The following is a 16,442-nucleotide window of genomic DNA, read 5'->3' on the forward strand; positions in this document are numbered from 1 at the left end:
TTAGGCATGGATATCGCAAAACAGGGTCAGAGCGCACAGCAGTAGACATGATGGTGGCGAGCCGCCGGGCCATTCATCATCATCATCATCATCACCACCGTCTTCATCATCCGCGCTCCACAGCTGCACCGGATTCCCCGTCCAACACCAGAACGGCGGGACACAAATCACCTGAGGATTATATGTTAAGGGCTTTTATTGTGAAAGGTACGGAAGGAGTCAAGATTGCTGTTGTAGTTCGGACGGGCCTGTGTTGTTGTTTCGTGTAAACAACACCCCCCCCCCCCCCCCCCCCCCCCCTGCAGGATGGTAGGCCTGCCCCCGGGTATCTTCGGCTTCCTGCTGGCCGACAGAGAAGTGGACAAGAACCGGCTGAAGGTTCGACCGAGGATGACCAGGTCGAACGAGGGCGATACGGAGGGAGGCGGGACCACCGTAACGCACAGGACGTCACACCGGACCGATGATGTCGGTGAGACGGTGACTCCGCTGCACCGCAGCACTGATTACAGAAGAGATGAGTTAAAACACCCAGCAACTTCAGGACTATTTCTTCCTCCAGGCAGAAAATCTAGTAAGGAATTCACCTGTTTTTGTCTCGCACATGAACAAAAGTGTAATCTAAAGAGTTGAGTTTGATGAATGATCACATATTTATGTTCTATGAATATAATAAAGGAAAATAAATGTAAAAAGACAAACAAGAATCATGAATGGACATCACAGAAAGATTGTTTTACCAAACTGTATCCTTGAAGGTAAAATTAATGCACTTATAATACGTTTTCAGATTGGCTCATTGGCTCAAAACATTCTGAAAAAGTCCATCCTGAGTACTCTTCCTGATAATACGTATGAACTTTTACGTCCTTAATTTTGGTATTATCTATTGTGGTATTACTACTTTAACCTAAAGTTGAGCAGACATTTTAAAAATTCCCTTTCAATCCTTTTAAATCACATTGTTCACCTATTTAACAACATAAGCCGCACATGTTCTTTAATACAATCAATTTCATGTTTTTATATCAAAATCCAATGTTTTATTGTTCCTGGAAAACAAAATATGACGCATGCTTCATCAGATAGTGCCGACCAGTAATATCATGACATCACCAGCGTTAAGTCGGAAGATAGATACTCTGGAAATGAAAGGATTTCATTATTTCTTCAAAACTGAACAAAGTAAAGAATGGAAACCACGAGCGTCGGTGTGAATCATTCAGATACGTCATTTTAATGGAAATAAAAAGCATCGAGGAAGTTCGTAGTGTGAACCACATGTGCGTGTTTCCCCAAATCCTACTGGCTGCCAGTCCTCTCTCTCTCTCTCTCTCCGCTCAGTGGGCGAGCTGCTGTCCATCCATCACACATCCTGGTTCACAGAGGCTGCGTTACAGACTATCACGTCCCCCACAAAACATCCCTGACCTTTGGTTCCTGGTTGTAGGGGGGGTTACCTACAGTATGGCCCTTCAAAGTGTTGTTGAGTTCACGCTTTGATGCAGAGCATGGCGTCCAGGAGGTTGTCCGTGTGTGTGATGCGTGCCGACAGGAAGCCGTGGCTCTTCAGGAGCAGAGCGTACTCGGCGGCGCTCCGCTGCTTCCCCTCGCCCATGCTGAGGGCCTGGAGCAGCCCGCGACTCGGCCCGCTCCGGTCCTCAGCCAGGAAGATCTCGCTCAGCAGGAGTCCACAGCCTGGCGGCGTGATGCAAGCGCATGGTTTGTTTGCAGATATACGTTACACAACAACAGTTTGGGGGGGGGATCCCTCATTCCCTAGCATTCCTTTTCTTTAAGGAAGATAATAATAAAAGGGAAAGAAGGGGAAGAAATCTAGTTGGTTTGTTGGCTTCTTGCCAAAGTTTAAGTCTGTGACATAAAGCTGATTCTGAAATCACCTTTTAAAATCTGACGATGTCAGCAGGTTACTGACGCCACAACTGAAGCAGCAGCTGATCTTCAAAATATGATATTTGATAGATATATTTCTGATATTTATCAATTCAATCTGAGAACTGAACTGAGAAAACGTAGAAATCATAAACACATTGTTGCCCATAAAGTTGGGATCATTTTACAAATGTCTTGTCTTTTATAGCTTCAAACAAATGTTAGGCATGAATTCATTTCTGGGTGTTTGGGACACTTAATGTAATCTGATAACTGATGCATTTAAATAGGAATAAACAGAGGATTGTGTCTGAAATCTAAATAAAAAGAGTGTTTTTACCTGGCGTGCACGCAGCAGCGATCTTCCTCAGAAGGAGATGTGCTTTCTCGTCGGTGCAGTCGTGGAGGATTCTGGCGAGGACGTACAGGTCGGCTGTGGGCAGCTCGTCTTTAAAGAAGTCTCCTGTTCACACGGAGACGACGTGAGATGCTAACTTTGACATGTGAGGCGGCTTCAGTCAGCTCCAACATCAACAGTGGAGGCTGAATTTGACCTGAACTGACCCGCTACGAAGGAAACCCTGTTGTCTGCGTGTGGAGGAAGAAAACGGTCGCTCATCTCAACGACGGCCGGCAAGTCAAACACCGTCACGGACAAGCCGGGGTGGACTTCAGCCAGCTCGTAGGCCATGGCACCAGTGCATCCTGGGAAAGGAGGGGGGAGATGATGTGTCAAAGAATGATTTACTCTTTAAGGAGATCATTTGAAACCTCTGCTCTCTTACCGCCGAGGTCACAGGCCGTTTTAAAACTGGAGAGGTCAAAGGCCGTTGCTACGGCTTTCCCTGTAACTTTAGCGACGTCGTGCATGGCGTTCATGAATCTCAGTTTGACTTCTGGACTGTTGTCCTTTAAATGGAAACAAAAGAAAGCCTTTAAAATACCTTTTACTTTCCTCTATGAATCTTATCTGAGGTTAAACACGGCGATGACCACCTGAAACGCATCCTCGGGCGTCTCGGCCTTGTGGCGCTGACTGGCTCCCTCCAGCACGGCCGCCTCCAGGTGGGAGAAGAGAGGCCAGGCCGTGTCGTCGCAGCGCTGGATGTGGCCACGCAGCGAGCAAGGGGCGTCCGACGGCAGGAAACGCGTCGCCAGATCGCTGTTCTCGTACACGGCCTTCTGGCTCGCTGTGAGAGAGAGGCGGCGTTAACACGTGGAAGAGGTTGGTTTTTAAGTCTCCCTCTCTTGAAAGTGCTGACTCACTCCTCTGCTTGCTCTTCAACAGTCCCAGAGACACGCAGGCTTCCAGCAGGCGCTCGGTGCCCTTCACCGAGGCTTCCACCTCCTGGGCCACCTGGGCCGCTTCCAGCCCCGGGCGGCGCTGCAGCACGTCAAACACACACAGCTTGGAGGCGGTGAACAGAACCTGCATCGGGTTGGGAACAGATACACGAGAAACTCAGATTCATGCCAGAAATGCAACAAGAGATTTTAGACTGCCGATCATAGCACTGCTGCTCTTAAGGTATGTCTTTGCTGAACAGCTACTACTTTACTCAGAAGAGGATCTAACACTTGTTCTATTTTTAGCTCTTACTTTACCGGCAATGATATGTTGTGGTTTCTTCGTTTCCTTCTTTTGACAAATGTACCTATTGTACTTAGGACATAGTCCTTGCTGTTGAGTTTTTTTCAGAATGTATTGTTTTTGGGTGAAGACAATTCTACGGCAACACCAAAACAATCTAAATATGACTACAGGTGAAGAGAACTGGGTGAACTGTCCCTTTAAAGTGAACTAAACACTTTGCTGCATCTAAAAAGGGGAAACTACTAGAGGTGTAACGATTCATTCAATTAATCGATGAATGGATTGTCAGTCCTATCGATTCAACTAAATCCATCTGCTAAAATAAATAAATAGAATGAAGCGTTTTGGCTTCACCAATAATCAATAAATGTGTTAAATCGTATGAATCGTAATTCTTAATTATGATTAATGTTTTAATACGTTTAAGACACTCTCTCCCCTGCCAGCATGTAGTCTATTGAAAAATGTTAAAAATAACTGAGCATTACATTTTTGTATTCAGCATAAAATATTATGCAAGACTACTTTTTTATAGAATAAATATGTTAAATAAGTAATTCTGTGGTCTGTTTATTTTTTCCCCTTTCAGAAGAATACAGATAGTCTCACTCGCATTATTGCATGTTTATTTCATGGATATAAAATTTTGGTTACAAGTTACTGAATCGAATCGTTACAAAAAATAAATTATCCTTGAATCGAATCGCCAACTACTGTATCGTTAATCGCTGTGAAGCCAAAGATTCACACCCCTAGAAACGACTACAATGATTGTGTTAAAAGCACATCACGTACACCTTCATAGGAATACTCAGCTCTTATTATACCTTGGAGGCTTTGAATCCATCCATCAGATCAATGATCCGCTGCAGCTCTTCTTTTCCCGGGTCACCGTCCTCCTGCTCCGTCACGTTGAGCTCCATCGCCTGCCCTCTGCTGGCCATCAGTGGAAATGCTGTATTCTCATCACCGGTGTGTTTAGACAGGCTGTTGACCAGCGTCCAGGAACTCTCATTCACTTCACTGCCCTTCCTTTCCACCTACAAGGTGAGACTTTATGATAAATAACGCCAACAAGGTAACGTGTTCATGCGGGTGATAAAAAACAAACCTTATGGAGGGGGCTGGCTGGGCTGTGGTTCTGGGTCTGCTGCGTATGATTCGCCCGCTTGCTGGATGTGTGTTTGACCGAGGAGCAGCGACCATCCGGTGAGGTCCGAGTGAGCACCGAGCCGCTGGGTGGCGGCTCAGAGGAGGAGATGCAGTGGTTGTAAATAAGGTCTAGCTGTTTGCAGAAGTGGTTCAGGGGGAACCCCACAACATTTAGGAAGTCCCCGTGAACGTACTCCACCAGCATCCCGCCGAGAGCCTGGATACCGTAACCACCGGCCTTGTCCCTGACACACACACACACGCACACACACACGCACATTAACACAGAAACACAAACAGGGTTTTCCCATTCTACTTTTTTACTTCCTCGAATGCCGCAGCAAACCAAACAACACAACCGCTGACCTTTACCCCCCCCCCCCCCCCCGCTGACTCAGGACACAAGTTAGAGCCAAGGCAAACAGATCTACAGAGTCAAGTGAGACATTTCAGGCAAAGTCCAAAAAACGCCACAGGTCCATAAAAAGGGGCCCGTTGACTCCCACGGAGGTCGTGTTACTACACCAGGAGAAATCAATAGTTATTGAATATGTGAAAGTTCAAATGTTCACACTCACATGGGCTCACCGCTGTCGATGTACTCCCACAGCATCTTTTCGGAGAGGTCAGCAAACTTCACCTTTGTTTCTTCGTAGAAGGTAATCAACTGGTAATCCACTTCTTCGTCTGGAGGCGATAGGGAGGGTAACAAGGTAGTGTTCAAACCTGCTTCATCAACTTTCTACAGAAAACTAGGGCAAAGAAAAGTCGACTCAACGTCAGTTGATCGACTAATCTGTAAAGCTGAGTTTAACCACCAAGAATCACCACTTTGAATCTCGGACGTGCTCACAGGTTTCTCAGAAGTAAGCCATTCGGTGTACAGTGATCAATCTGTATCTCTGAGCTACCATTATCGCCGGTGACTTACTTTCCTCCTCGTGGCAGAGGACGATAGCTACGCCGGTGAAGACGCTGTGCTCTTTGCCACTCAAGCTGGAAGAAAAAAACAGGACAAAGAAAAACTGTAAACAAGCTCCGTTTGTAATGAAGTGTCTAAAGTTTCTAATCACTCACCTCGACAGCATCCTGTAAGCGTCCTCTTTGTCCACTGGCTTCTCCAGAATCGTGTCATCTACAGTCTGTGGAGATGATAAGAAAAATCATACAACGTACCGTATATAGCAGAGAGCATGCCGATACAAACACTGTAAAGTCTCTTACCACAATAGTGTCTGCTCCGATGACTATGTCCGGAGTCTTCAGGTGTTTCTAAAGCAAATTAAACGCCCAATATGTCATCAGTAACTAATTCAACATGGATATTTATACATATGATACACAAGGATCTGAACTCACAAAGGGCATCCTCCTGGCCACCTCCAGGGCTTTCTGTATGGCGTTCTCCACAGCATACTCATGAGGAGCTTTGAAAAGTCCCTTGTCTAGAGTTTCTTTAAACCAGGACGGCACCACCTCGAACCGTAAGCCCTGCAATGTAGGAGCGAGGGGGAAAAGCCAAATTATACTCGGATTAGAAGCCAAAATCAATACTTCAAATACCAAATCATCCTTTTACATACTTTTTACATACTTCTGTACAACAATTGCTTGTTACTTTTGAAGGACAAATAGATGTTTACACGTATACCTGCTAATATTGGTCACTGCATCGGTGTCTAGTAGGGATGAACGATATATATCGTTATCGTATCTATATCTAGATATAAACATGCACGATATTAATATTGCAAAAAGCAAAGACATGGACGATATAACTTTTCTGGTGCAAAGAAAGGCAGTGTGATAGTCTGATGTGTTCAATAAAATATGTTTTTAATATGTGTGAAATCATAGTATCGTTATCAAGACATTTGTCTTAAATATCGAGATATTTTGTCCATACGGAGCAGCCACAGCTTCTAGGTATAAATAAAATCCTCATTGTCATTATGTTCATTATCACTGACACTCTTATCAGAGAAAACAAAAAGAAAAGAGAGGTGACAAATCATCTGTAACTTATCTGAACGGACGTGACAGCTCTCTAATCGCATGGGACCCAAAGATATAAGAAAAACAAGAAGAGCTTAACATGTTTAATTCACAGAAGAATACACAGAATATACCTAGGAGTTTTTTACGTACCGCGTTGCTGAGGATCTCCAGTCTCCTCGGGGAAGAACTGGCCAGCACCACCAGTTTACCGGTAAGCTTGGAGAGGACCGGGTTCAGCACCATGGTGGCCTCTCTGGTCTCGTCGCCCCTAAGGTCACCAACACAGATGAACATTACAACGTGGCCTAGTTAACTTCTGCGGAGGAGGTACAGTAACGATTTTACATTTAGTACCTGAAGCATAAACCTGGGTAACAATTTGAGTATGATCATTTTTCCTGATGGTTTAAATTGCTGACAAGGAAAAAAAAAAATACCAATGATTCACAATGTGAGGATTTGCTGCTTTACTTTGATTTAAATCACTTTAAACTACATCTTTACTGTTTGGACACAACAAGCACATTATCCTGTGTTCTGATATTGTAATATACTTTTTCTTTTCTTAAGATTTGTGGACTAAACTATAATAAAAGTTATCGTTAGTTGCAGCCAACATTTCTCACACTTAAAAAAAGACAATGTGCTGTCTGTGCTGGGACATTAATTACATGCATACAGGTTTATTTACTAACGTAAAAAAATGGATTATCTATTTCGACAACCAATTAAACACGTTATTCAACAAGGACAAAAATATCATAGTATAAGTTTGACGATGTGAGTATTTGCTGCTTTACTTTGATTTAAATCACATTAAACTGCATATTTAGGGTTTTGGACACAACAAGCACATTAGCCTGTGTTCTGATATTGTAATGCACTTTTTCTTTTCTTAAGGTTTGAGGACTAAACTATAATAAAAGTTATGGTTAGTTGCAGCCAACATTTCTCACACTTAAAAAAAAGACATAATGAGCTGCTGTCAGTGCTGGGACGTTAATTACATGCATTTGATTTAAATCACTTTAAACTGCATGTTTACTGTTTGGACACAACAAGCACATAACCCCGTGTTCTGATATTGTAATATACTGTTTCTTCTCAAGATTTATGGACTAAACTATAATAGAAGTAATCTTTAGATTCTTTACCAACATTTCTCACAAACACGTAATGGAATAATGCTTAAAAACACGCATAAAGTTTTATCTAAGTAAAGTTAAAGCTAACGTCAACGTGTTTACTGTCGTAAACACACGGCTTCTTCAGTATAGTCACGTTATTTAATTAATATGCTCCGAACATACGCTACTAACGTAGTTAACGTAAGTTAAGAAGTTACGCTAACACAACTACACAACTCCGCTAACGTTATTCTGAAATAAACGTCATGCTAGCTAGCAGCTAACACGCTAACACGCCGTAATGTTTGCTTAGCGAGTTGTCATTGAAAGTTAACACGTTAATTAAAACATAAACACGTTCGCGGGGCTTCGTAGTTTCATCACAGCAGATAAAACCGTCTCTCTCACCTGCTCCAGTCGGGAAACTGACACACAGCTGCTTGCTAGCCCCGCTCAGCTCGCTACGCTAGGACCACCGACGTGACGACGCGTACGTGATGACGTTTCAGAACGAGGGCGGGTCCAAAGGTTGCGTAAGACGTACGCCTGTTTTCATGGGGGAAAAGAGAGAAAAAAAGGTATCCTCTGTACTTGAACTAAATAATGATGTTTACACTATTTTAAACGTAAAATGGAATTTAACCTAAATACTATGGAAGCACATTTCTGACACTGTAAAAAAAAAAAAGAAAAACTTTCTCAAAGTAATGACTTAGTATCTCAAAAAATAAGAAACTTTCTTAAAGTAATGACTTAGTATCTCAAAAAAAGCGAAACTTTCTTAAAGTAATGACTTAGTATCTCAAAAACATGACATACAACATTAGCTCATTATTTAATGATATTAAGTCAATATTTTGAGTAAGTTTTTCATTGTTTTGACACACTGACTGAACAAAAAGGGAGGATGTGGCTTATACCAGGAAGAAAAGAGAGACTGATGAAGAAACAGACATCGACACAGATGAATTACGCCCTTTTACAAAAGATTAGAGCTGATATCACAGCTGATAAGATGTTTGCAGTCTCTTCTTTAGTCACAAAACGTATCTGGTGGAGATACACAGAAATGTTTATTTAAGGTTATGTTATAAAATCCACATACAAAATTAAATGCTATCACATATGTTCACATATAATGAAAAAACTATACTTCAACCACTACCTCCTATTATAATACATTTATTTGTGTAAAGGTAAAAAACATAGAAAATCTAAAAGTCAAAAAGGTTCACTATACAATCGATAGTTCACTGTTTAACACATTTACATACGTTAACATGATAAGCACTGAGGTCATTTCAGAGAAGGCTTATACATAACACAGACGTTTTATTCACATTGTATTTGGACTTGTGCACGCTACGTATTCTGGCAAAAAAAAACAACATTACGTGGCAGATATTAAAACACAATAAATGTTTTTACATCCTTTAAAAACACATTTTTAAAGTGTCAGTCTGTAAGATTTGAGATTGCTGCTTCTAGCGGCCTCTCTGGCGGTAGACGGAAATGCAGGCGATGTCTCTCATCTGCGTGATACCTTCAAATGCTCCACATTGAAAGGAGGTCTGTGGTTTTCCCTCGTTGGCGTCAGTTTGCTTCTTGATGACTTTCTTCTTCACTTCCATTAGTTTGTTGTTTCTTTTTATTGGACTGGAAGTCGAATGGTCTTCTTTCTCTTGCTGTTGGCTGCACCTGCAGTTGGAAATACAGATTTCCAATTCTGCTGACTGACGTAAAATCCTATTTCTGGGCAAAGCAGTGAGTTCAAGCACTTTCATCAGTGGGTTACATGACCAATCACCATTGTTTTAACTCACTCTTTGATAGATAGCAACTTAAAAGACAATTAAATAGATGGAAATGTTACTGCCACTTTAAGATGTGAGGAAATGAAAGAATAATGACACTTAAAGACACAGCTGCTGTCTCATGTGCTCTTATACAAAAAAAAAAACCTGAAGTAAAAGGATTGTTGATGCCCCTCTCACTTCCTCCATGTCCCTTTTACTCTCATTTCACTCTCATTTCTCTCTCTACTGCATCAAAGACACCTTGCTGGGTTCCCTCAACGTGCCGTGTGCAAACTCCTTGTACTCCATCCTCATGGAGTCGGCGCTGCTCAGGCTATGCAGCCTCATGATCTGCCTCAGCTTGTGCCTGAAGTCCTTGGAGGCGAAGTAGTAAATGAAGGGGTCGAGGCAGCTGTTCAGGCAGCTGAAGCAGAGGGCGAGCTTGTAGGCCACGTAGAGCGAGCGCTGGTAGAAGAGCCTCAGCACGGTGTGAGCCAACAGGAGGATGCTGCTGGGCGCGAAGCAGACGGTGAAGGCCAGGAGGACGACGAAGGCCAGGCGGATGGCACGCTTCTTCTGCGCCGTCTTGGAGTCGCGGCTCAGCTTGCGTATGACGCCGACGTAGCAGAAGGTGGTGACGCAGAAGGGCAGGAGGAAGAGGACGAAGACCATGGCGAAGAGGAAGGCCGCCCAGGCGGACAGCGACGGCAGCATGTCTCTCTTCAGCACGTCGAAGCACGTGGTGATGCCGAGCTGGGGGATGTCAAAGGTCAGGTCGGTGGTCATCAGCGGGCTCAGCACGCTCAGCACCAAGCCCCACATGAGGAGGCAGCTGCAGACCGCCACGGACTTCTTGACCCGGGCCTGCCGGAACATCATGGGCCGGGCGATGCCCAGGTAGCGGTCGATGCCGATGGCCATCATGGTGAGGATGGAGCAGTACATGTTGGTGTAGAAGACCAGGGTCATGACGCTGCCAGGAGGAAGAGGAGCACTGGTTAGGCCATTTTCAATGAATGGTAACAACCGAACAATCAAATTCATAACAAGATATTACTTCTTCCTACATCATAATTTCAATAGATAAATAACGTATAGGCCTTAATTAACTAAAATGCAATAATAAGTTGAAAGTTTGTTATACAAATACAAGCGGAATAGTCCTACTGTTTTCTCTATTTCGGCAAGTATAAACAATAATCACTCCCTTATATGGGCGTTTAATAGAAAGCTAACTTAGCTTAGCATAAAGACTGGAAAGGTAAGAAAAGACACAGACAGATTTTAGAAGACAGAGACATTAGATAGAGAGATAGGGGAGAGAAGGGGGGGCAACATGTAGCAAAGGGGTCAGATTCAAATTCAAATTTTCAAATGATATTTTGGGATAATTTCCTTTGTACACAAGTCCAATCTTCCCGTCACTTTTGACTGGGAACACAAACAAAAATTTAAATGGTTTCCAAACAAATGTCCTCGGTAGCTTTGACCCAAAGTAGTCAGATTATGTTTCATCTGATTATTTCTTATAGTAAATATAATATAAATAATCCAGAAATGATGTTCAAATTCAAGAAGTATGAGCCCCCGATCAACGAGGCATACAAGTTGTAATGTTTACAAGAAATTAAGTTGATTAATGACAACAAGTAGTGATAATCTATGTACTATTACAGTGTTTATGAATCCACACACCTGCACATCCGGGGCCCGAGGGTCCAGTGGTAGCCGTGGAGCTGGTAGTGGATCTGGAAGGGCAGCGCGGCGCCGAGGGCCAGGTCGGTGAGGGTGAGGTTGATCATGAAGATGATGGAGGGCGTCTTGGGCGAGGTGCGGAACACCAGCAGCCACATGGAGAGGCCGTTGCCCACCAGATTGACGGCGGTGACGATCACGTAGACGACGGAGATGGCCACGGTGGTGTTCACGTAGAGAAACAGCGACATGGTGGCGTTGTCGAGCTTCGGGCTGCTGGAGTTCCCCGTCATGACTGGATGGGAGGGCGTCACCTGTGAGCGGATTCACCTGTGGTTTCACAACCGGTGCTGCAGTTTGTTTTCCTGGAAATAAAGCAGCGTCGTGTACATTCAAATACTTCATTACTTAGGTAGAATGTCAGGTATCTTGTACTTTTTTGTTTTTTCTCCCTACTTTTTAAAAACAATATCTGTACTTTCTACTCCTCACATTTTCAAAACAGGCTTGTTACATTAGTTTTAATGTTATTTAATTATTGTTATTATTATTATTATTATGGTGTGAGATTCAGTTAGCTTTGCAAAAAAAAAAGCAGCCAGTATCCTTCATAGGGATCCTTTTTTTTACTTTATACTTTTATTTCTAACAATTTTTACAAGCTCTTAATTGTATTGCTATTTATATTTAATCGTTTTATTTTATTTCATTTAATTTAACCTTTTTTTTTTATTTGCAACTCCTTGTTTTTCAAAAAGTTGAGTTTGCAACCGAGACGAAGGTGCTCGCGGTGAACGGATGCTCGCGGTGAATCACTGCAACCGTGCGTGACATTCAACAAATCTTGAATCATGAATCCTGAGTGTTTTTCATAGCCTGTACTTTCTTTTTGAACACAAGTATCTGCACTTCTACTTGATATTAGACTTAAAAAAAAGCAGAAAAACAAAAGACGCTGCAAGAAAAGCAAAGTGTGTGAATGTGAGTGTGCAGAGCTGATTGATCTGGAAGGTGTGAAAACACACACGCATTGTTATCACATCTCCATGGTCGCTGTGCTGTTGTTGAACAGGAAAAGGACTCGCTCGATGTGTGGTGAACGGTGCCAACCGTCACCGTGGTGAAACAGCAGCTGCCAACGGATAATTACAGCTTCAGAGAAGTTACTGTCTAAGGAATAACACACACTTTCTTTCACACACAATGTTGGTGGTAGTGAGAGTTCACACGAAAGAAATGATGGGGAAATCTACAGAAACATCCCTGACGCAACATCGTTTTCACGTTTTGCAATGGAAAGTACCAGACGGGGAGGATCGAGAACAGTTTCTCATCCTCCCACCCTCTCATCATAAAAACGAATTTTGTTGCAATTAAGATAATCAGCAAAACTGAGATTTTTGGGGGTTTTAATGACTTTTCTTTTTTTTAAAAGGGGGAAAAAAGAAGTTTGTTATTATGTATGATATAGTATTTCCCATCCTCTCTGCTTACACATGTTTTTGTTGTTGTTGTTTTTGTAACCACGCATCTCTTTAAATATGTATTTTCTATAGTTTACAACATAGTTAAGTCTTTGTTTCTTTACTCTTACTAATGTGCCACTTTTTTCGATTTGTCAGATTAATTTGGGCGTTGTTTGTGTTTGTGTGTTAAAAACAAACCAAAAAAATGAAATAAATTCAATTTTTAAAAAAATCTTTTCCCCTTTTCTCACTGAGCACATTCAAAATAAAACAACTAATGTCGTTATTTCTCTGGTGAATTAAAGGTCGAAAGACTCACCTGCGAGAACGGAGACGAGACGAGACGAGACGAGTGTCGGTGGCAGATGAGGGCACAGATACTGTCACTGCTGAGGAAATGAGATTTAACATTTTTACACTGCCAGAGAGAGAGAGAGAGAGAGAGAGAGAGAGGAAATGAATCATGTGACAATCTTCATCCTACCAACTGCCACTAACAGCCGCACAGTAGATCCAATCTGGGACATGCATGTCTGAAACTCCCCACGCTGTTACGGTAGAGGGAACACACACACACGTTTAAGCCGTTCCTCTTGTGGTTTGTGAGTCGTCTCTCTGATGAAGCCTCTGCCTGACGTGTCAGAGGTCACCACTTTCACTTCATCACGCCATTATCGTCCGTCACATCACTGCTGTGATTGAGAGGGAAAACCCAGACCGAGAGTGTCGGAGTGGAACCTGCGACATGAATGCAAATCCTGAAGAAAAAAGGTGTTCAGAACCGATCTGGATCACAGAGCAGAAAGGTTCCATTCAACAAGAGTCACACTCCAAAGGGTCACACTCACAAATGTATTTACTAAAGGAAAGTTTTTTTTGTTCAATGAGGACACCAGATCCAGACGTCAACCCACGCTTGTTTGGTTGTGGCAATGTATACTTATACTGTCAGCTTCCCCCTGATTATGATACTTCTGCTTTCCCTTCTGCCCCCCCCCAGAGCAGCAACCTAGTGGATCTGGATCTATCAGTTAGCTTCCATAATTCAAGGTCAACTTTACAGCTTAGTGTTAAAGTTGTCTTAGTAGCTAACTAGCATTGTTAGCGACCTGTCAATCAGCAGGTAAGCCCCGGCCCCTAAAGCATCCCCTGCTTCCTGGTCTGGTGGACTCTAAATGGACCATAATGTACTAAATGAACATCATGCTGGATTGAAGAAGACTTGAAACTAGAGATTGAGACCATAAACTCATGTTTACAATGTTTACTGAGATAATACATCAAGAGAGAAGTAGGACCATTTTCTCATAGACTTCTATACAACCAGAGAGGAGTCGCCCCCTGGTGGCCAGCAGAGAGAAGTAGGACCATTTTCTCATGGACTTCTATACAACCAGAGAGGAGTCGCCCCCTGGTGGCCAGCAGAGAGAAGTAGGACCATTTTCTCATAGACTTCTATACAACCAGAGAGGAGTCGCCCCCTGGTGGCCAGCAGAGAGAATGCAGGTTTCCGGCACTCCAGCCTGGCTTCACTTTTCAGAACCGGACGGTTGCATCCTGGTGTATTTTGCACTGTTACACCCACTAATACTAAGATACTTTGTGTGTATTCATACAACTGTGACTGACTCATATCTGCCTTTTTATTTACGTTTTACTATGAGTTGAAAAGCTGCAGATAAATGCTGAGTCATCACATCATTATCACAATGACTCCAACGCCGACAGGCTTATAACGGAACAAGAGCTTTATTTTTTATCTTCACAGCTTAAAAAAAAAAAAAAAGATAGGTATGGTAAACATGAGGTTGTGTGAAAAAATAATACAAGGCTTGTTCAACACACTACTTTATCAACATTTGTAGCTTTTTAAATGTATGTTTACTTGACAGAATTGATAGAAAACAATGCAAGTGAGATTGCTTTACATTTAAATCAGTAGGAAATGCTGGATACATGTGTAGAGAATGTGTTCTTCGTGGCTCGCGTACAAAGCTTTCCCTCCTCAAATCTCCGTCGGAATAAGATGTGATGTCACAAACGAGCAAAAGCGGTGAAAACGTCCTCGTCGGTAACAATAGCTCTCGTTGGCTTCGCCTCTACGCACAAAAATACACACAGGATCTTCATCTGTACATCCGTAGTTTGTTACTTTACATAATATATCTCATTTGAATAAAATCTATAGGATTATTAAAAAACGTCTACAAAGGCTTGTGGATACGGAGGATGAGGGATTCCACAGGGCCTCTAACGGGGACACACTTCAAATGACTGTTGTGCTATCATGACGGCAGGTGTGTGTGCGAGTGTGTGAGTGTGTGTGTCTATCCACGGCTAATTTCCTGTTCCGGTGGATCCATGTGGTGGTGCGCCTCCTTCTTGGCGCGGTCCTGGCAGTAGTCCTTCCCCCACTTGGTCTCGTCTTTGCGGCGCATGAACTTGTCGAACTCGTAGCGGTGCCGCTGCCACTTCCTCTCCTCGTCCTTCCCGCGGTGCTCCTTGTCTCTCTGCCGGCGGCCATGCTGCTCCCTCTGCTCCTTGTCGCTTTCAGGCTGATCTCTAGTGGTCGCCGAGGGGATTGCACAGACAGAATTTTTAATTCAAAGCAATTTTAGATGCATGATAGCGTGGAATAACAGGCAACATTGAATGAATGAATGAATGAATGAATGCTTTATTTCAAACATGTGAATAATATTTTACACTTGAAGCACTAGTTGATAAAAGCCTTTGTATGTTTGAAAAGGAGTAGGAAGAAGCATTAGCTTATTAATTCTTACCCCTTCTCCACTTAGTACCTAGTAGTATAGGTTATCTTACTTCCTGTGTATACTGGTAATTTTTTTTATTTTGTTTTTACTCTCAACAAAAACAATCACCAACAAACAACACCATAACTGCTTGTGTCAAAATAAATAAAATAAATGACAATACATTAAATTAAGTTTGTTGTTGTTCTTTGTACCAATACATTTAATCAGATAATTATTTAGTGAGCAACCCTGCTATGTTTTGAATTAAGACGTTGGTTCTGCCCCAGCTGTGGCAATAATTACTATTTTAGTGGTTCGATTCAGTAAACAGTGTTGGGCTACTGGGTTACTGGGAGCCGCTCCGTGAGTTGGTGTCCAGCTCATGGAGCCTGCTAACAACAGCGCTTAATTAACATAGTGTAGAGTCACACGGACCGGCTTTCACACTTTTCCAAAGTGGAGCGTATGCCCATCTCGCGATCGCGAATGTAGAGTCAATTGATTTCGGGTTTAAAATGCATTGTAACGCGCGTTACTGAGATTTGTACCGAGTAAAATATTACCAGTTTTTTTTTTGTAATGCCTTACATTACCGCGTTACAGCAAAACGTAATGCATTACAGTAATGCATTACTTTTGTAACGCGTTACTCCCAACACTGTCGGTAAAATATTTGGATTGGAAGGTTAAAGGGACAGTTCACCCAGTTCTCTTCACCTGTAGTCATATTTAGATTGTTTTGGTGTTGCCGTAGAATTGTCTGCCCCCAAAAACAATACATTCTGAAAAAAACTCAACAGCAAGGACTCGTTCCAGAAATCACGACTCAGCTAATGGCTCATTGGAGGTGGACGTGAAAAAGGCCTAGTTTTGTGCATTTGCATCTGCAAACACTCGGCAGTCTAAAATCTCTTGTTGCATTTCTGGCATGAATCTGATTTTCTCGTGTATCTGATCCCAACCCG

The 16,442-nt window shown here is 42.7% G+C and overlaps 2 protein-coding genes across 3 annotated transcripts; both read right to left on the reverse strand.

The window, feature by feature from the left end:
* Positions 1-1,161: 1,161 nt before the first annotated feature.
* Positions 1,162-8,242, reverse strand: LOC311021853 (putative bifunctional dTTP/UTP pyrophosphatase/methyltransferase protein). Of its 2 annotated transcripts, XM_084022693.1 has the most exons (15): positions 8,173-8,242; positions 6,788-6,905; positions 5,999-6,130; positions 5,864-5,911; positions 5,717-5,781; positions 5,571-5,635; positions 5,218-5,326; positions 4,599-4,884; positions 4,315-4,527; positions 3,160-3,322; positions 2,890-3,083; positions 2,679-2,802; positions 2,458-2,598; positions 2,234-2,356; positions 1,162-1,698 (listed from the first exon to the last, which is right to left on the reverse strand). In XM_084022693.1, the coding sequence occupies exons 2-15, from the start codon at positions 6,878-6,880 to the stop codon at positions 1,493-1,495; spliced, it is 1,962 nt and encodes a 653-aa protein (XP_083878819.1). In that variant the 5' UTR covers positions 6,881-6,905; positions 8,173-8,242; the 3' UTR covers positions 1,162-1,492. The 2 variants fall into 2 exon arrangements, with proteins under 2 accessions (XP_083878819.1, XP_083878818.1); XM_084022692.1 differs by lacking the exon at positions 8,173-8,242 and having other exon boundaries at positions 6,788-7,182.
* Positions 8,243-8,818: 576 nt separating this feature from the next.
* p2ry8 (P2Y receptor family member 8) lies at positions 8,819-13,144 on the reverse strand. The gene is made up of 3 exons (XM_084023090.1): positions 13,041-13,144; positions 11,256-11,620; positions 8,819-10,533 (listed from the first exon to the last, which is right to left on the reverse strand). Exons 2-3 carry the CDS (start codon positions 11,546-11,548, stop codon positions 9,804-9,806), a joined length of 1,023 nt encoding a protein of 340 aa, XP_083879216.1. The 5' UTR covers positions 11,549-11,620; positions 13,041-13,144; the 3' UTR covers positions 8,819-9,803.
* Between the last annotated feature and the right edge of the window lie 3,298 nt (positions 13,145-16,442).

This window comes from Eutrigla gurnardus, assembly GCF_963514095.1.
Source record: "Eutrigla gurnardus genome assembly, chromosome: 12".
Lineage (NCBI taxonomy): Eukaryota > Metazoa > Chordata > Actinopteri > Perciformes > Triglidae > Eutrigla > Eutrigla gurnardus.

Coding starts and splice junctions, on each gene's coding strand:
- p2ry8 (XM_084023090.1), bottom strand. CDS start 11,548: ATGACGGGGAACTCCAGCAGCCCGAAGCTCGACAACGCCACCATGTCG. Junction 10,534..11,255: donor CTCGGGCCCCGGATGTGCAG/GTGTGTGGATTC, acceptor TCCTCCTGGCAG/CGTCATGACCCTGGTCTTCT.
- LOC311021853 (XM_084022692.1), bottom strand. CDS start 6,931: ATGTTCATCTGTGTTGGTGACCTTAGGGGCGACGAGACCAGAGAGGCC. Junction 5,636..5,716: donor GCTTACAGGATGCTGTCGAG/GTGAGTGATTAG, acceptor TTTTTCTTCCAG/CTTGAGTGGCAAAGAGCACA. Junction 4,528..4,598: donor CAGCCAGCCCCCTCCATAAG/GTTTGTTTTTTA, acceptor CTCACCTTGTAG/GTGGAAAGGAAGGGCAGTGA.